Source organism: Hyperoodon ampullatus (genome assembly GCF_949752795.1).
Source record: "Hyperoodon ampullatus genome assembly, chromosome: 19".
Taxonomy (NCBI): domain Eukaryota; kingdom Metazoa; phylum Chordata; class Mammalia; order Artiodactyla; family Ziphiidae; genus Hyperoodon; species Hyperoodon ampullatus.
Genome location: NC_136932.1, coordinates 54,277,068 through 54,298,359, shown reverse-complemented (window position 1 = coordinate 54,298,359; position 21,292 = coordinate 54,277,068). Strand labels below are relative to the sequence as shown.

The following is a 21,292-nucleotide window of genomic DNA, read 5'->3' as shown; positions in this document are numbered from 1 at the left end:
CTTAATATTCATTCTTTTTTATTAACATCACAAATAAGATTTTTTATTTGTCACCCTTACAAGTCTGAATTTTAAACAGTTTTTTGGACTGGTGGCTCATATCCATCAGCTTGTTCAAGTTTAGCACCTGTCTCATCCCCAGTAGTTTTTCCAGAACTACTGCCTTCATCATGAAACATGAGTTTTCCCATTTCAAACTAGGGGTTTACTTTTCTAATAGAGACATCATAGAGCAGATAAATAGATTGGCAAGCCTTTTCCATGTCTTTTCCAATGCTGTCTGGAATCAGTTTTTTGACAATTTCTTTCAAGTCATCTTCTTCTGGTTTTGGCAGACCTGTTGGTGCTAACAGGGAAGTTTTCTGAATCTGATTGTTGCATTTTTCAGTAAAAACAGCACTGGATAGACGAAGTTAATAATCATCAGTAGTCTTGACATCAACAGGAGCTTCAGTCATGGGCTGCCATTTTTTGACTGTGGAACACATTTTGTCATAAGCAAGATCCATGCCACGGAAATTAGACAGTTTTTGCCCTGAACATCCTCAGTAATTAGCTTGAATTTTCTAAATGCAACTTCATCATTCTGCAGATCAGCAAAGCTCACTTCAAAACATGACCCTTGAGGCCATCCAATGTGATTTTGGTTCCTTGAGTTCTTGTGACCAGTTTTTCCTGTATTTTTATATTGACCATATCTGGTGCTTTCACATCATACCGATCTTTCTTAGAAAATGGATCAACCACTTTCCTCTAGGCTCCCTTTTTGCTGCCTTTTGTAAGGTGCTTATTCTTGCAGACTGCCATGTTGCTGCTCAGCCAAAAGGGAATATTCAGTCTTACTCCACTGCAAAATAAAATATAAGATATGGTGAACACAGAAATCATCTTACATAAAAAAGATTGAACTGTTTTGCATCTTTGAGTTTAATAACCATCTGACTGTAAAGCACTACAGAATTTACAGAATCTTTCATTCAAAAAAAAAATCATCTGAGAGCAAGGGTTGAAGATAATATAGTAGACATCATTAAGTTAAATGACTTATAATTTTGAAATCACATTAAGTAAAATAGTGCTTGTAAAGTTTTATACTGTAGAAAAAAATAAAGGTTATTGTGGTGACTTGTTTATTCTATAAGCTATATAACCAAAGAAAAAGGTAAAGTAAAGACATGAGGAATAAAAGAGTTTGAAAAAATAAAGTAACTTATTTGCTTGATGTACCCTAAAAGATTAGGGCAGCCACTGTTATTGAAGTAATGGGGAACTGGGAGCATGGGTGGTTGTACTTTTGTGTTTAAAACTTACACAATAGGGTAGGAATGTTGTGCATATTTACTTAGAAGAATATGGTTTGAATAAGTTTGCTTTCCTAAACGACATCTGTCCAAGTGACCTAGCTGCTTGGATTCTTTTTCATAAAATATTAGGTTGCTGACTGTGAAAGTTACTATCACTATAGAAAATTGAGAATTAAGTTAGAAATAAGAAATTTAAATTTCTTAGAACTTATCTTTTAAAATAATACAGTCTTTTCCTCCATATTTATAGTGGTTAGCTTTTCTTTCTATTGGGTATAATTCATGAGTCTGTACACCACCTTAGATTAACTAGTTCCTCAAAGGCTGTTTTATAATTTCTGGATTTAATTTTATTTTAAGGGAACGTTTCTTAGCTTCTGTTTAGGACAGCAGTATTTAAATTAATTAATACTTGCCTCTTACACTTAGTCTGATTTATTGAAACTAAGTCCCCAAGTTAAGTTTAAATACTAATATCTTTTACTAGCTTGTATTAAATATATTTAAGGCTGAAAATACCTTTTTTGGGGAGTTTAATAGGATCCATTTCCTATTCAGAAATTTCAGGTTATTTACATTATTTTATTAGTGAAAACATGTAAGTGATGAACCAAAAAAAGTTCATCAGTTGTAATGTAGTTTTTTTTTTAGAATACGAATAATATCTTTTTTTAATTGAAATATAGTTGATTTACAGTGTTTCAGATGTACAGCAAAGTGACTCAGTTATATGTGTATATATATATTCTTTTTCAGATTCTGTTCCATTGTAGGTCATTACAAGATATTGAATATAGTGTAGTTCTCATTCTTATGGCTATAGTGCATTTTCTTTGTATGCAGAATAGATTACCCAGTGATCATCCCCCAAAGTACAAGGTGATAGTTAAATGGGGTTTTTTGACATTCTTTTGATAATGATAGAATATATGTTTGATCATTTGAGTTTAGAGACAATGGGAAAGCATTTAATAATGATTATTTATACATTCGCTAAAGTGCTTTAACCATCCTTTGATGCTCTATTTTGTTAAGCACATTTTCCTATGAAGTATTTGTAGTTGCACACACCATGTCAGTGCCTGCTGGTTTTTCCTCCTGTGAAGTATCTGTTCTTTTATATACAGAGATTTATGAAAGAGTTCATGGTGTGGATGATCAGAAACTCAACAGGACTCATTTTCATATAATTTAGTGCCAGTTGAACACTCTGGGTGCTGGTTGTTGCTGGGACCTGTTTTTGACTCTGTTGAACCTTTACTGGCTGTGGTTTGTCTGGCCATCACATGACTTCTCTGAAAATTCCCCCTCCCCTTCATTTCCAGTAAACTGTTTGAGTAGGAGTGAGTCAGAGTGAAACCAGCTTCCCTGTAACCACAGGGCTTGTTAAAGAATTTGTCAACGTGGACTCTAGAGGGTTTGCATTAAGCTTTGCAGTAACTGCTATGGTTTGTGTTGCGTCAGGAGTTCCACAGAAAAGCTTCCTGTTCTCAAGATCTCTTGCTTGTTTGCAAAGGGTTAAACTGATCAACTTTACCATAATGAACATTAGAGACACATGTTAAACACATTTATTTATCACTTAAAGGCTGTGTCAAAGCTACCAAGGCTTATTGTAGTTTCTCTTTTCAGAATCAACCAACCACACCCAACAACGTTAAGTTTTTGAAAAGGCAGGCCTGCTAGATCTTCTTTCAGAGCTGGCTCATAATTTTACCACAAAGTACCATCAAGATTAAGCAATTTTAAGTGTCTCTTTTGAAGGATTCTGTTGCAAGATATTGCGACTACTAGCACAGTTAGCTTTTTGTACACAAAGGTCACTTACTTGCATTTGGTTCAACAAGAAAAGGTAGCACTTAAAATAGTTCTGTAGTTGTAGTTTCTAAGCACACTTAGCATGATTTATGGTGGAATTCTTAATACCTCATTTTATTTGCTTTCTCAGGAAGATTTCACTTTATTTTGAATTCTTCTCTTGCCCCTCCACTCCCAGACTTTTAATCTTTCTTCATTTTCTGACTCTTCTCATTTTCTTTAACCCATTCTTATAGTAGTATTAACAGGAAAGAGAGTCGCAATTTGACTCAAACTGCCCAATGAATGGCCACTGGGAAACTTGTCTGCTCATCGTGCACTCCTGAACCCGTTTATTTTTACACGTTCATTTCTGTATTTAACCACGTCATCTTGGCCAGACTTTTATTTTAAAAATAAATTTAAAGAATACATTTAAACTTAACCTCCTAAAAATCATTTTTATTCTGCTTACCTTTTTTGTAACAAAATAAATTTAGGGAAAAGAACATGGTAGAAAATTTTGAGCTAATTATTCCTCACAGGAAAGAATACTACAGAATAATGGAAGTTTAAAATAGTTTATATTCTAACAATGCTCACGAACTCTCAATGATCAAATTAAAATAGAAGAGAAACATTAGTTTTGATGAAGAAGCATTGTAATTGAAACTAGATGATTTAAAAATGAAAATAAGAGGTTAATACAGTCATTTACAAAGCGCAATAAGTAATAAATGTTTAAGATTTTTCTTGTTAGTTTGCTTTAGACATTGGAGAAAAATATAGTTTTGTTTTATGTCTGCTTCATTCTTCTCATTTGCACACCTGTTTACAGCTATGGGGTGGAGGGGATAAGCATTAGACAGGCATTAGGTTACCTTTGTTAAACTAATTTAAAGATTTTACTCAGGTTTGTGTTTCAAACACCTTTTGTAAAATGCCTTTAGAAAGGCCCCTTTCATTGAAACTTAGACCAACAGACTGTATGTATGCTATGCTTTTGCTCGAGTTTGCAAATCAGTAACACACTAAATACACATCCACCCTCTGTTGTAACTGCTGAATGCTCGTAGGGATCCTGGCCTAAGATCAGAGTTAGTGAAAGACATGGACAGCAGAGTAGCTGTTATGCTCATTTCCTATTACAAAAGGTGTTTTTGTTTCTAATTCGTCAAGGTTCTTGGTTTGTCATAACAGATATGTAGTTCTTTCTTGCTGAGTATTTAAGAAAATTTCTCTTGGTAGAGTGTTCTTCCCATTTTCCTGTCTTGGGCCTTACCATGTAATAAACATGACTGTCGTGCTTTTAAACTAAAGGGCTATGTAGAGACACCAGGAAGTAGGCATGGTAATTAATACAGCGCTCCCCTCAAAAGTAGGCATGTACTCTAGACTTCCTTTTCCACTTTCCCTGATGAGGATCTGCATCCATTAATTTATCAAAACTTGTAAAAATTTATTTTTACTACTTCTTGAGGTAAAGACTTCAGTAAGTTCATAGGCTGTTATTTAAAGCCATGCTTCCATTTGTTTGTTTTAAATTTGCCTCTTTCGCGTTATAAAGGGCGCTACCCTCATTCTAGTATTGTAAAAAAATTTTTAAACACCTTTCCTTTCCTCTTTCCATAACTTTATAGATTTTAGTCAATTACCTTTTCAGCCTTTCTAAAAAAAATAATCATTTACTTTTTATATCTAATAACCCCAAACTCTTTGATCATTTTAATTCGTGCTCCCCCCATGGATCTTTTATCTAATTCTTTTACATTTTTTCTGACATGAAGTTGTCAGAACTGCATATGATTTTTCAGGGACAAATACACTACTGTACCTGTGTTTTTTCAGATTTCTACAACCACGGTCCTGTTTGGCAATGCATTTTGCTGATGTTTTTAATAAATTGTTTACTTCATGTTTACTTCAATAAACTGTTTACTTGGGAGACCACTCCCAGTTCCGTTTCTTTTTTCATAACTGGAAACTTTTATAGCCCATCACGTTATCTATCTATCTATCTATCTATCTATCTATATATATATATATTTTTAGCCACGTTGCGTGGCTTGCAGGATCTTAGCTCCCTGACCAGGAATCGAACCCAGGTTCTCAGCAGTGAAAGCACAGTGTCCTAATCACTGGACTGCCAGGGAATTCCCCATCATTTTACATTTAAATAATTTTTCCCTAAATGTGTTATCTTACTGTTATCCACTTTGAAACTTACCTTCCACGTTTCCTTTTTCGCTCTCAAGTTTACATGATCTTTAAATTTATTGCCATGATTTTGGCACTTTATAATTTTAATTTCAGCTGTAGGTTTAGAACTTAAACTCTGTTCCTTTTTTCAGGACCATTTATAAACTTGTTAAGTGGGACGATTGGGTCTATCTTAGGAAAGAATCCCACTATTTACATTTCTCATCATAGAGATGATCCCATTTATCTTTATCCTTTGTTTTCGGTCTCTTAAGTTTCCTGTCCCTGACAATTTTGTAAATTCTGTACTGACCTAGTTTTCATAGCTTTGCATGTCTGAGTTCATCTCAAACCATTTTTACATTTCCCCCCCTTTTTTTTCATTCACAGTATTATTGTTCTTACGTACACAGTAGATTGTCATATGCTTTTTGTTTAAATTCCAGTTTTAATCTGGAAATAAAAGTTATTCATTAGTTACTTACAACCAAAATGCAATCAATTATAAATGCTAAAAATGAAGGGTGATTTTTTTCCCCCCTTGCATCAACTAAGATTTGGTAAATACCCTTTCTGGTGAGACATGAGAAGATCACATGAGGAGATATTGGCTTCAGACAGGAAAAAGAGAGAGAAGAAAAGAAAAATGCATTACTTGTGTAATGTGTCATTTCTAATAAATCTTGCATACTCAGACATTTTCCCTGAGTGTCTAGAACACTGTTGTTCTTCTTGGGCTACAGTGTTCCGTTGTTATTTCGAGTAGAGGCCAGGCAGGCACTGATAGGAGTGGATGCCGGCCTGCCTGCCTTCCTAAGAATTACCATATGGTTTCTTTTCAACAGAAAGCTAAGCAGGGATAGAGAGAGGAAAAGGAAGCAGCAGATACTGGCTGGTTTTACTGCTGGTAACTTGGACTGTGAAAAGGAGGAAGAAACTCTGTGTAGTTATCTGGAACTTCCAAAAATACTGCTCTACTTTTTATCTGAAAATGTGAGCAAATGCTGATGGTCAGACCCTGAGAAAGTCTCCTGAAACCTTATTTCTTCCATCTCTTCTTTGCTCCTAGACTACCCAAGAGATATTTCATGTCTAATAGATGATTTGTGAGTTTTACAATTAGTAATCATGGTGAGGTGACCAATACAGTTGTAAATAACTAAAGAATTTCCTCTTATTTTCTGGAGACAAGAATCTGTTGATTAAGAACTAGCATTCATGTGTAGTAAGCTCATCCATCATTACCCTCTTGTCATGGAGTGTTTGGTAAACTAATTGCTTGCACTGCAAGGCAGATTTGATAAATTTTCAGTTCTTAATGCATTTCCTTCCTTTCCAACTTCCTGCTTTAGAGCCCTCTTCCTTCCTTGATATTAACATGTTGCTCTTCTCTTTTTGAAATTAGAAACAAAACAAAACAAAAGCCTCTTATCCCCTTAATTTGTGATGTTGCCCTAGAACTGAGCTCACATGGTGTCTAAGAATTCTGACAAGATATTTTATTTCATTGGTTCTCAGGGTTTCTTTCTTGATAGTAACGTCAACTAATATCAGTCTAAACAATTTTGTCCCATAATCAGTTTTGTCTCTTAATTATCATGGTGAAAGATATTATCATCATTTTGCAGAAAAGATGAAGAAACTGTGGCTCAGGGAAGTTTGAAGACCACAGAGTTGGCGCTCTGTCATTCGACGTTGCAGTAAATCTGTAGAGTTGGTGTTTCTTATATTCTGTTTCTCTTTTTCACGCTTTCCTTTTCATTTTTTCAGTTTCCTTTTCAAACTCAGTAGGTTTCCTGAGTCATCTCTTTCCCCATCTCTACCAATTGCAACCCACCCACCATCCACATATACACACTAGATTATTTATTTATCTCTCAAGGGAAAAAACTTGCTGGAACAGTCTTCCTGTACATTCTTAGCCTGGCTTATTCCCTCACCTCCTTTAGGTTTTTAATCAAATGTCACCTTTTCTGTCAGGCCTTCTCCAACCATCCTATTTAAAATTACAACTTGCCTGCCACCCCATTTTGTAGTTGTTGTCTCCTCCCATTAAACTGTAAGCTCCATGAGGATCCAGATTATCAGTTTGATTCAGTGTTGTATCCGTTGCTCCTATAATAGCATTTGGCATGTAGTAAACACTTGCTAAACGTTTATAGAATTAATGGTCAAACCACAATGTCCTCATCTTTATATTCTTTATTACCATGCCTGCATATACCAACTCAGCTTTTTTGAGTTGAATTTAATTGCTTTTAAATAAGAATTTTGGTTCTAATTTTGTCTTCTAAAATTCTGTATGGGTAAAAACTATATGTAGTTTTCCCAAAACTCAACACTTAAAGCTTTTCTTTTCCTCTTTTCATGGTTGAATTTATTCAGTCTTCATATGTTTGAGTTATCAAAGCTACTAATTACCACAGACAGACTCATTAGAACCATCTGTAGGAAAGTAAAAAGGTTTAGATTTTTTTTAATTGAGATTTATTATCAACTGGCAACATGGAAGCAATATTAAGAGTAATTTATGTTACAACCACTTTTGAAAAGTGTTTGGCACTGTCTACATAAACATACCCTACGATCTAGCAGTTCCATTTTGTAGATTTATACCTAGAAGAAAGATGCTCCAGAAGACTTGACAAGAGTAGTCATAGCAGCATTATTTGTAATAGCCCCAAACTGGAAACAACCCTAATGTCCACCAACAGTAGAATAAGTAAGTTGTGGTATATTCATACAAAGGCAGCAAATTGATTATTGCCACGTGCAACAGTAGGAGTGAATCACATGGACATAATGTTGACCTACAGAAGCCAGAAATAAAAGAGGACCTACTGTATAATTCCATTTATATAAAGTTCAAAAATAGGCAAGCTACATTTATAGTAATAGAAGTCAATGATAGTGGTTATTTTGGGAGAAGAAGTAATTACTAGTAGTGCCACCAGTGGGGTTTCTGGCGTTCTGGTAATGTTCTGTATCTGGATCTTGGTGGTAGTTACATGGGTGTGTTCATTGTAAAATTTCACCTAAATGTATATTTTAGATTTATGTACATTACTGTATATCTGCTGTACAGCTAAAAAAAAAAATAGTTTTACCACCCTCCCACCAAAGTAAATTTGGTAATAAATATATGAGTACATGTAGAAATTCATTTAATTATATAGCTGATATAGCTTGATACCTTTCTATTTTAGGCACAACTCTCTGAAATGTGTGTCACTCATGGACCTTTATTTTTTACTATACTCCATGTTACAGACTACATTGATTGTACTTAGGGCCTATGCGTGTGTAACTGAAATAATGTTTTGTGAAACAGTATTTACTTGTATCACATGTACTGATCTCACATTTTTATTCTGTTTATTAAAAAGATGCTATTTGTGACCAACTAAATTTTCACAATATGCAGTGTAATAAAACCATGCTAAATAATAGAAATGTATGAACATGAACAGGAGCAAAATCTGAATTTTCAGATTTTTAGATGGATCAGGTTTTTAGTACTTATTAAATTTAGCTAGTTGCCAAAATAAATGGTTCTTACTGTTTCAAAAAATACATAGATCTTCTTCATGTTCATTTTTAGACATGACTTCATAGATTTTGATTAATGTGTGATCTGACTTTTATATTTATATGTTTTATATAAAACATATAAATCCCCCCTTTTTCAAAGGGGAAAAGATGGTGTTTATGTTCTTCAGTTTTATTTTTAATGTGTCAGAGAGAAGGAAATCATATCCCATTTTTAGATAGTGACAAAAGCAAGCAATAGATAATTCTAGCTAGAAAATCCAATACTGTTTTATAATCATTATTTTTAACTTCCTAAAAAGTAGTGTACCAGATGGGATATGAAGACAATAAAACAAATGTTTACTCATTACACATTGGAGTACACAGATTTCTCGTATTTGTTATTTACAGTTTTGATTTTTGCCCCATCTGTGAACCATCTAAGGGAGCATTAGTTCCTTATTGTTTTTTTTCCTTCTTTTTAACTGCTGAATCCTTATTTTTCTTAATTGAGATATAATTGACATCTAACATTGTATTAGTTTTAGGTGTACAACATAATGATTTGATGTATGTATATACTGCAAAATTATTACAATAAGTTTAGTTAACATCCATCACCACATATTGTTACAAATTTTTTTTTCTTGTGATGAGAACTTTTAAGATCTCTCTTAACAACTTTCAAATATACAGTACAGTCCTGTTAATGAGAATCACCATGCTGTACATTACATCCCCAGAACTTATTTATCTTTTAACTGGAAGTTTGTACCTTTTGACCACCTATGCCTGTATCACCCATCCTCCATCCATCTGCCTCTGGCAGTCACCAACCTGGTTTTCTGTATGTATGATCTCAGGGTTTTTTTTTTAGATTGCACATATAAGTGAGATCATATAGTATTTGTCTTTCTCTGACTAATTTGACTTAACATAATGCCCTCTAAATCTATCCATGTTGTTGCAAATGGCAAGATTTCCTTCTTTTTTATGACTGAATAATATTACAATGTGTGTCTTTCTATCTTTATGTACATATCCCACATTTTCTTTATCTATTCATCCATCAATAGACACTTAGGTTGTTTCCATGTCTTGGCTATTGTAAGTAATAATATTTCAATAAACCTGGGGGGGGGTAGATTGCAGATATTTTTTCAAGATAGTGATTTCATTTCTTTTGGACCAAAACCCAGAAGTGAAATTGTTGGGTCATATGGTAGTTCTAATTTTAATTTTTCAAGTACCCTCCATACTGGCTGTACCCATTCCCACCAACATTGCACGTCTTTTTCTCCTCATCTTTGCCAACACTTTTATCTCTCTCTTTTTTTTTTTTTTTTAGTTTTTAATGTTTATTTATTATTTATTTTTGGCTGCATCGCGTCTTAACTGCGGCACACAGGATCTTTCATTGCGGTGCACGGGCTCTTCGTTGCAGTGTGCGGGTTTCTCTCTAGTTGCGGCATGCAGGCTCCACAGTTTATGGCTTTGTAGTTGCGGCACGCGGGCTTAGTTGCCCCGCGGCATGTGGGATATTAGTTCCCTGACCCGGGATTGAACCCGCGTCCCCTGCATTGAAAGGTGGAATCTTAACCACTGGACCACCAGGGAAGTCCGAACACTTGTTATCTCTTGTCTGTTTTATGATAGCCATTCTAATAGTTGTGAGGTGATATCTCATTATGGTTTTGATTTCCCTGGTGATTAGTGTTGTTGAGCACCTTTTCATGTACCTGTTTGCCATATGTGCGTCTTTTTGGAAAAATATCTGTTCATATCCTCTACCTTTTTTTTTTTTTTTTTTTGCGGTATGCAGGCCTCTCACTGTTGTGGCCTCTCCTATTGCAGAGCACAGGCTCCGGACACTCAGGCTCAGCGGCCATGGCTCACGGGCCCAGCTGCTCCCTGGCATGTGGGATCTTCCCGGCCGGGGGCACAAACCCGTGTCCCCTGCATCGGCAGGCAGACTCTCAACCACTGCGCCACCAGGGAAGCCCCCTCTACCTATTTTTTAGTCAGATTTTCTTTTCTGTTGAATTGTGTGAGTTCCCTATATATTTTGGATATTAACCCCTTGTTAGATACATGGTTTGCAAAAATTTTCTCCCAGTTGTTACATTGCGTTTTCATGTTGTTGATGGTTTCCTTTGCTGTACAAAGCTTTTTAATTTGATGTAATCCTACTTGTTTATTTTTGGTTTTGTTGCCTTTGCTTTGGTATCATATCCAAAAAAATCATTGCTAAGACCAAGGTCAAGGGGCTTACCCCCTATGTTTTCTTCTAGGAGTTTTATGGTTTCAGATCATATGTTCTAGTGTTTAATCCATCTTGAATTGATTTTTGTGTGTGGTGTAAGATAGGGGTCCAGTTTGATTCTTTTGCATGTGGCTATCTAATTTTTTTCAACACCATTTATTGAAGAGACTATTCTTTCCCCATTGTGTATTCTTGGCTCCTTTGTCATAAATTAATATTTCATATATGTGAGGGTTTATTTCTGGGTTCTCTCTTCTTTTCCATTGATCTATGTGTCAGTTTTTAAGCCAGTATCATACAGTTTTGATTACTGTAGCTTTGTAATACAGTTTGGAATCAGAAAGCATGATGGCCCCAGCTTTGTTCATCTTTACTAAGATTGCTTTGGCTATTCTGGGTCTTCTGTCATTCCATACAGATTTGGGGATTGTTTGTTCTATTTCTGTGACAAATGCCATTGGAATTTTGTTTGAGATTGCACTGAATCTGTAGATTGCTTTGAATAGTATGGACACTCGAACAATATTCTTCCAACCCATGAGCATATAATGTCTTTCCATTTATCTGTGTCTTCTTCAATTTCTTTCCTCAGTGTCTTATAGCTTTCAGTGTGCAGGTTTTTTACCTCCTTGGTTAAATGTATTCCTAGGTATTTTATTCTTTTTTGGTGCAATTGTAAATGCAAATGTTTTCTTAATTTCTCCTTCTGATAGTTCATTATTAGTGTATAGAAACACAATAGATTTTTTTTTTTTTTTTTGGATGCATTGGGTCTTCGTTGCAGCACACAGGCTTTCTCTCTAGTTGTAGCGAGCAGGGGCTACTCTTTGTTGTGGTGTGTGGGCTTCTCATCGTGGTGGCTTCTCTTTGTTGCAGAGCATGGGCTCTAGGCACATGGGTTTCCGTAGCTGTGGCACACGGGCTCTAGAGCACAGGCTCAGTAGTTGTGGTGCACAGGCTTAGTTGCTCTGCAGCATGTGAGATCTTTCCGGAGCAGGGCTCAAACCCATGTACCCTGTATTGGCAGGCGGATTCTTAACCACTGCACCACCAGGGAAGTCCCCACAATAGATTTTTGTATATTGATTTTTTATTCTCCAACTTGAGTGAATTAGTTTATTAGTTCTAACAGTTTTCTGGTGGAGTTTTTAGGATTTTCTGTGTATAACATCATGTCATCTGCCAACAGAGAGGGTTTTACTTTTTCATTTCCCATTTGAATAAAAATGATGAGAGTGAACATCCTGTCTTCTTCTTAATCTTAGAGGAAAAGCTTTCAGTTTTTCACAAGACTATGATATTAGCTGTGGGCTTGTCATATATGGCCTAATTCCCTCTGTACCCACTTTGTTGAGAATTTGTATGATGATTTTCCTTTTTTTTTTTTTGAGGATTTTTGCATCTGTGTTCATCAGGGATATTGGCCAATAATTTTCTTTACTTGTAGTGTCCTTGTCTGGTTTTGGTTTTGGGGTAATGCTGTCCTCTTAAAATGAATTTGCAAGTGATCCCTCCTCTTCAATTTTTTGGAAGAGTTTGAGAAGAGTGGTGTTAGTTCTTTAAATATATGGTGAAATTCACTAGTGAAACCATGTGTTCCTGGACTTTCCTTTGTTAGGAGATTTTTGATTACTAATTCAATCTGCTTACTAGTAATTAGTCTGTTCAGATTTCCTATTTCTTCATGATTCAGTGTTGGTAGGTTGTAGGTTTCTAGAAATGTATCCATTTCTCTAGGTTGTTCAATTTTTCAGCATGTCATTGTTCATAATAGACTCTTATGAATCTTTGTAGTTATATGGTGTCAGTTGTCATGTCTCCTCTTTCATTTTTTACTTTATTTATTTAAGCCCCCTTTTTTCTTGGTGAGTCTAGCTAAAGTTTTGTCTAATTTATCTTCTCCAAAAATCATCTTAGTTTCATTGACTTCTTCTATTGTTTTTCTAGTCTATTTCATTTATTTCCACTATGATCTTTGTTATTTCCTTCCTTCCACTAACTTTGGGCTTAGTTTGTGCTTTGTGTTCTAGTTCCTTGAGGTATAAAGTTAGGTTGTTTGAGATCTTGTTCTTAATGTATGCATTTATCACTATGAATTTCCCTCTTAGAACTGCTTTTGCTGCATCCCTTAAGCTTTCCTATTTTGTGTTTCCAATTTTATTTGTCTCAAGATATTTTTTTAATTTCACTTTTGAGTTCCTTGAGCCATTGGTCGTTCAGTAGCATGTTGTTAAATCTTCACACATTTGTGAATTTTCCAATTTTCTTCTTGAAATTGATTTTTAGTTTTATACCACTGTGGCCAGAAGAGATACTTGATATGATTTCAGTCTTCTTAAATTTATTAATACTTGTCTTATGTTCTAATACATGATCTGTCCTGGATAATGTTCCATATGTGCTAAAGAAGAATGTATATTCTGCTGCTTTTGGATGGAATGTTCTGTAAATGTCTGTTAAGTCCCACTAGTCTTATGTGTCATTTAAGTCCAATGTTTCCTTATTGATTTTTAGTCTGGGTGATCTATCCATTGGTAAAAGTGGAGTATTGTATTGAAGTCTCCTACTGTTATTGTATTGCTGTCTATTTCTCCTTTTAGATATGTTAATATTACTTTCTGGGCTTCCCTGGTGGCGTAGTGGTTGAGAATCCGCCTGCCAATGCAGGGGATATGGGTTCGTGCCCTGGTCCAGGAAGATCCCACATGCCGTGGAGTGGCTAGGCCCGTGAGCCATGGCTGCTGAGCCTGCGCGTCCGGAGCCTGTGCTCCGCAATGGGAGAGGCCACAACAGTGAGAGGCCCGTGTACCACAAAAAAAAAAAAAAAAAAAAGTTCTAAATCTGTAAATTATTTCTAGAACAAAATTGCTTTCCTGAAATGTGTTTATATGATGTATTCTATTTGCACTATTATAGAATTCTACCCTAATTTCCAATTTAAATAGGAATTGCAGGGATCATCTCTGATTTAATAATGTAAAAGCTATAAATTGGATATTGAAACCTGCATTTTCAAAAGTAGTTGCACCACTCTGTTCTGATCACTTTTTTTGGTAAATGTGTGTGTATTTTGTAATCCAGCATCCTGTAGGTACTGAATTTAAAATTTATTAATTAGTTTCTATTGTCACAATCACTTTACTTCATCAAATTAATATCCCTACTTTATCTTGTAATTCTAGAGTTTGTTTCTTAGCAATCTTCATCTTATAAGTTTGTGTGAGTCCATTATAATTCAAAAAAAGAATAAGGACTTCCCTGGCAATCCAGTAGTTAAGACTTCGCCTTCCAATGCAGGGGGTGCAGGTTTGATCCCTGATTGGGAAGCTAAGATCCCACGTGCCTCATGGCCAAAAAAACCAAAAACAGAACAGCAGCAATGTTGCAACAAATTCAAGAAAGACTTCCAAAAAAATGGTCAACATCAAAAAAACCTTTAAAAAAATCTTAAAAAAAAAAAAGAATAGATGATATGTGACTCTTTTGAAATTATACTACATTTAAAGGAGACCTCAAATATGCAATATTAAAAACATATCAGTTACATTGATATTGTTGAGGATGTCAACACTAAAATAAACTATTTTGTTCACTTTGAATTTAATAAATTAATGCTCTATATCTTTCTGTGAAAATAACTCATAAAGAGTCCTGGTAACAGGTAGGAAATTGCAGTTAGGAAACATTTTATTCTGTTTTTAAGAGGATAAATATTTAAAAATTATGAGTTATGTTTCATTGTAGTTTCTGTGAAGATAATAATTAACTGTACCCATTAATGGTGTTCTTTACCATGTGTAAAATATTATTCATTGTAGAAAATATTTAATTACATGGTTATTAGGATCTTAACAAGTTAATATTTCAGACTGATTGTCCATGATGCTGAAACAGCTTACAATATTAAGTCATCATTACTATTTAGCTCCATTTCTGGTTAATAGAGAATAATATGACACAACATATTTGACTGGGACACAGGAATTAACAAGTCATTTTTAGATGCCAAAAGAACTTCACAAATACAGTAGATATTAACACAAATTCCTCTTATACACAAGAAATTATTGAAACAGTTGCTCTGTGGTTTTTAGTATTGACCTTGCAGCCACTTCAGTGTCAAACCCAAGAAGAGCAATAGCTCAGCAGAAGTTTTAACATAGGGAATTAATTCCCTGGTGGTCCAGTGGTTAGGATTCCAGGCTTTCAGTGCCGGGGGCCCGGGTTCAGTCCCTAGTCGGGGAACTAAGATACCGCAAGCCACACGGCACAGCCAAAAAAAATAAAAATAAAATAAAATCCTTTAAAAATATATTTTTTTAAAAAAAAAAGAAGTTTTAACATATAACGTGTTAAGAAGGCAGTTAATTTATAAAACTGCTGACCAGTTACCTCACACTGATGGTGATAGTTCAGCTCAAACTAACATAAGGTATTAACCGAATACATACTTATCACCAGTAATAATGCATTCATTTAACATGTTTAGGGATTATCTGTTGCTTTGAAAGAAATCTTGGAATTTAATGTGATCCCTTATCATGAAAATGAAAAGATTTTCTGTTACCATTTGAAGATAAACGTTATTTTATACATTTAGATCTAAGTTGACTTCTTCAATTCAAAAATTAGTATTTTGCAAGCTAATTATTATTATTATAATTAGCTGTACAGTTTCTCTTCTCTTAATCTTAAATATATTTCTTAGGAAGACGAAATGTGAAACAAAAGTAGTGCAGGAATATTCATACTTGAAGGCATTGTCTGTTTTTCTTTATTAATCCTTGAAATCTCAGTAGTAAGGACTTACTGTAACTTTTCTCCATCTGCTTTCTGTAGTCATTGGAGAAATGTTCCTGGTGTCTCTCATTCTTACTTTCAGAAGCATGATTGGCTACATACATAATCACTATCAGTGGGAGTGGGAAAGATAATTTTATTTACTTGTATTTTGTTTATTTATTTTTAAAAAGTAGAAAATTATATATGATTACTAGTTGTAAATGCATGCTGCTTATTTAGATAGAGCTAGAGGATGAAACCCCTCTCAGGCACTTAAAATTGTGAAATACTTGAGTGTTGTGAAATGTGAATCCAGCGAAATGAAACTATTAAAAGGAATTTGGTTTTAGTTGTACAGATTTTTTTTTTAATGAAGAATGACAATTGAGGAAGTAATCAAATTGAACTTGCTACACAGTTCCCACAAACGCAAAAAAAGAAAATGATTAAAATGAAATATTAATTTCCTTTGATATTTAACTTGAATTTTGAATCTCACATATTAATTTGTTAAAATTTTCCTTTAAATTATTGTTGTTTATTATTATTGGTGCATAGTTTTTCTTGGCTAGTTTATTTTATCTGATGGCCTAAAAAGAATAGCAAATTTTGTTTGAAATTGTTCTTTTTAAACTTTAGTAAAAGAAGGGTTTTTTTTTCCTGTTTTTGTGTGCATGTCTGTGTGTAAGAGAGAGTTGTGTTTATTGTCTAATATTATACGTATAGTACATTTTTCTCTCTTTACTTTAAAAGCAAACACAAACAGAAATATTTTAATACATAGAAAATGTTAGCTTTACATCATTAGAAAGCTGTCAAATTAATGCAAATAATGAAGAAGTACTGAAGTTGTTTAAAAATAACTTGTAAAATTGCAGAGCAACAAACAAGGAACATATAATTACCTTTAAGATGTAGAACATTTTAGACAATTAAAAAATGATGTTTTTAATAAATATGTTAAAAAAGCCTTTAAAGCCATATCAGTAAGTTTTGAATATGACTTTAAATGTGAAATAAGTTTAAAATAAAAACAACAAAATATAGTTGTGTTTATGAAATCTAAACATGAGTTAATTTACCATTGTAAAGTATTTCAGATTTGGTGCAAATACTAGTGTAATGCTGCCTTGAGTTTGTTTTCATTACTCTGGCAAGGAAAAACATCAAGAAAATTTTTCCTCGAGCTGCATACTCAGCTTCTGTTGGTTTCTTGTGATGAAAGCAACCGTTCAGACTTATTAGCTTAATTTAAACTTTTATGAATTATTTAATATATAAATGTAATTTTAATTCCAAGAATATTGTGAAAGACCTGGAAAATAAATTTTAGGAAGTGAAAGTAGCATGGTCATGGTGTGTATATGTGTGTGTGTGTGTGTGTGTAACACATAGTAAGATTTATGAAATCCATTTTCAGTAGATAACTTTCAGACTTTTTAAAAAGTAAAACTCCCCATTAAAAAGGCACTTAACTTATTTTCCTTGTAAAATATGCCACCTAAAAATTAATTTAAAAAAAAAGAGTAAAGGGAACTTTCTATTATACTTCTTTGGGTAGAGTAACTCTTTTCCTTCAAACAAAGATTCTTGAAGCACCGTTAAGGATAATTGATGATGGGCACCCAGGCATCCGAAAGAACAAGAGTTTATTTTCATTTTTTCTTGTCTAATTTCTGTTAAGTAAAGAGATTCTGCCAAGGGATAAAATTGTTCCTTACTTTCAGGATGTTTTTAAAAATATGATTTCTTGAACTTCTGTAGGCTTAAATATTTTTGTTAGTTTGTATGTTAGCTGATCTGCATAATGTTAAACATTTTTTCCTTTATATAAGCCAATTAGTATAATCATACCTCTTTTTCAATTTAAATGTATGGGTGTATGTATCTCTATAATAGAAAAATACCATAAGTTTAAAATGATGGCACTATCATAGTCACTTGGTTGAAATAAATATAAGAATCTAAAGCCTTGAAATTAAGAGAAAGGAAAACAGGATAGCATACCTTTTAAATACAACACTTTGTTGATCTTGTCTACACCATTTTATGCAAAAAACTAATTTTTTGTAATTTTATATACTGAAGACTGCATAAATGCTGTGATAGAAAAATGTTCCCACATTAGTCTGACTTGGCAAATAGGTTTATAAAAAGTTTTGTTGTCTTTAAAATAAAATTTATATAGTTTTTGTTTTCTTTGTTTTACTTTTTCTTCACAATTGAGTACCATCTTTCACTAAAGTAGATTTGCTATGAAGATATCAAGGACTGTGAAGGAAGGCGTTTTCCTGAATTTATATTTTTAACTCTTGGGCTATATTAATTAAAATTTCATTACTAATTTATAATCTAATAGTATTGTTTGGTATTTTTAAAATTCAAAACATTTCTATTCGTTATGGCCAGTTTTTATTTAGTGCTCTGATGAATTACAAATTTAGTAATTTGTGAATTATGTAAATTATTCAAGACAATTGGATGTATAGTTTGTTTCAAAATAAGTTATATAGGAAAACTGATTTCATTATATATTCCTAAACAGTTTTTAAATCAATAAAATCAGTATTTCACTCTTAATGCAGTAAATGTTAATTTAAGAAAACAATTAAATCTTCAGTTAGAAATATGAAAAAAATACAGAGAACCCTTTGCTGCAGTAATTTAGTTGTTTAAAAATATTAAATCTGATATATTTTATTTACTAGACGAGTAAGCCTAATCCCAAAAAGAAAAATTCTGTCTTTGAAAATACATTGCAAAATTTCAAAATTGCATTGTAGAATTTAGTTAATGATTAACTTTGATAGCCTATATGTTTGAACTTGAAAGTATTTGCCTTAACTGTTAATATCTGTTAATATCTTTTTTTATAAATTTATTTTATTTGTTTATTTTTGGCTGTGTTGGGTCTTCGTTGCTGCGCACAGGCTTTCTCTAGTTGTGGTGAGCGGGGGCTACTCTCTGTTGCGGTGCATGGGCCTCTCATCGCAGTGGCCTCTCTTGTTGCTGAGCACAGGCTCTAGGCACGTGGGCTTCAGTAGTTATGGCACGCAGGCTCAGCAGTTGTGACTCTTGGGCTCTAGAGCGCAGGCTCAGTAGTTGTGGTGCACGGGCCTAGTTGCTCCCCTGCATGTGGGATCCTCCCAGTCCAGGGCTCAAACCCATGTCCCCTGCATTGACAGGCGGACTCCTAACCACTGTGCCACCAGAGAAGCCCTGTTAATATCTTTTCAAATATATATTATTGGTTTAATTCCTTTGACTTTCTCACCATCCTCAGCAAGTAAGTAGGAGGAAGGTCATTTTTTTTTTTTAAATTTCAGTCTTCACTGTTGTACTTTGATACAGCTGTTCAACATAATATTACAGGTTAAACTGGTTTTGTGTGTTTGTTTTTTGTCTTTTGAATCTACAACTTCCGTTGTGGATTAGGGAAGTGCTTTAAACCCTCTTCCTGGTCTATGAAGGAACCTTCTATCATTTATATTATGACCATTCTATAAGATTGTTGACTATTAGAGTATGTTGAGCTAAAGAGAGAGGAGTGTTCTATGATGTGAACACTTCTAAAAAGACATTCACACGTTAGCTAATACCTTTTAATTGTATCAATTATTTTCATTGAAATTTTGATTGGAGTATATACCATTTCAAAACCAGAAAACAGGTAAAGTCAAATTTCAGATTGGTACTTTTAAGAAAAAATATATACATATATATAATTACAGCATCCTCATGCTAGAAGAAGAAAATCGTGGAAATAAATTGGCCAGCCAAATGCATGTTTCAGCCTGGGAGGTAGAAGAGTGAAATAAAAAGAGCAGTGATTTTAGAGTCTGAAGTATCTACTCTGCCTACACTGAGAGTTATTGAAGGGCTCCAATAAAATATTTGTGAAAACCGTTTTATATAACTAGCACAAACTGTAAATGTAGGATGTTCTTTGTTTTGTGGGATAATGAATGGTTAGTTATTGCCACATAACTGTTTTTTTCCATCTTTTGGCCAATGATCAGTAGAGGTGTCTTCATTGGCTATCTTGAAAAATCCTGTGGTTTCCTACCCTGATATTAATGAGGGAGTAAGTCTGATGAGTTAATTAAAGGAAAGAGAAAGAGATATGTGGTAGACTAGCATTTCCAAAAGAATGGGTTGGTTCATGGTTGGTTTATAACATTTTGTTCATCCCTAGTTAATCCAGAGAGAACCCAAAAAATAAAGTAACAGTGTTTTGGCTTATTCTTGAAATGTGATAAAAGTTTATCTTTAAGGATGTGTAGTTAATGTTTTATCAGGATTTTATTTGCATGTTTTTCAGTGCACCCTGCTGTGATTTTTTTTAATCCTTCATCTTATTAAATGAATCAATGCTTTCAGATTATGAGACATTTGATATTATAAACTCTGTAAAGAGCCATCTTTCTTTCTTCCTTCTACTTTTCATTAATGTTTTGATATCCTCCTTTTATACAGGACTTTGCCTCCCGGGCTAAACTGGCAGTTCAAAACCTAGTACAGAAGGTTGGATTTTTTGGAATTTTGGCCTGTGCTTCGGTAAGTGAATTGTATTTAAATAGTAGATTTAATGAAGAGTGGCCCCCGCTTGCCACAACTAGAGAAAGCCCTCACACAGAAATGAAGACCCAACACAGCAAAAATAAATTAATTAGTGAATAAACTCCGACCCCCAACATCTTCTTTAAAAAAAAAAAAATAGTAGGGCCTCCCTGGTGGCACAGTGGTTGAGAGTCCGCCTGCCGATGCAGGGGACATGGGTTCGTGCCCCGGTCCGGGAAGATCCCACATGCCACGGAGCGGCTGGGCCCGTGAGCCATGGCCACTGAGCCTGCGCGTCCGGAGCCTGTGCTCCGCAACGGGAGAGGCCACAACAGTGAGAGGCCCGCGTACCGAAAAAAAAAAAAAAAAAAAAAATGGTAGATTTATATTTCGATCCAATTTGTTTTTAAAGGTACATGACTGAATGAAAAAAAAGTTATCACTTTTAACAGGTATATAATGTTATTAATCATTCACCTTACTGATCAAATGAGCTGTTTTCTGTTGGATAGGTTTCTATGTTGTTTATTGACTTTCAAACATTTCATCATACCATGATGACTTCAGACCTAAATGGCTTGATTCAGTAAGAAAAAAGAGACAAAATCCATCTTTCTCATGAAGAATATATAATGAAGTGCATTTAAGCAAATAACAATGACTTCATTCTTTCCAGAGTTATACATAGGTCATCTTTTTCCAAAGCTTCAGGCATTAGTTATAAGGGAGAATTCATATAAAACCTCCTTAAGTGACTTTAACACCTACCTAGGTAATTGAAACATCTGTGGCAAGGTTAAGGACATCTTTGGCTACAGTGAATTAAGAAGCTATTTGTGTCAAAAACTTAATTAGG

At 34.1% G+C, this 21,292-nt stretch overlaps 1 protein-coding gene and 1 pseudogene across 4 annotated transcripts in view; one reads left to right on the top strand and one right to left on the bottom strand.

The window, feature by feature from the left end:
• Window positions 1-21,292, top strand: part of VMP1 (vacuole membrane protein 1) — a gene marked incomplete at its 5' end in the record, with an annotated part of 103,575 nt that overhangs the window by 54,177 nt on the left and 28,106 nt on the right. For all 3 annotated transcript variants that reach the window (XM_079725875.1, XM_079725873.1, XM_079725874.1), the window contains one exon: window positions 20,353-20,433. In XM_079725875.1, coding sequence (XP_079582001.1) covers window positions 20,353-20,433 — 81 coding nt within the window. The remainder of the gene's footprint in view (window positions 1-20,352; window positions 20,434-21,292) is intronic.
• Window positions 72-807, bottom strand: LOC307067541 (small ribosomal subunit protein eS1-like; annotated as a pseudogene). Its single transcript has one exon. The product of its transcript is annotated as a small ribosomal subunit protein eS1-like (transcript).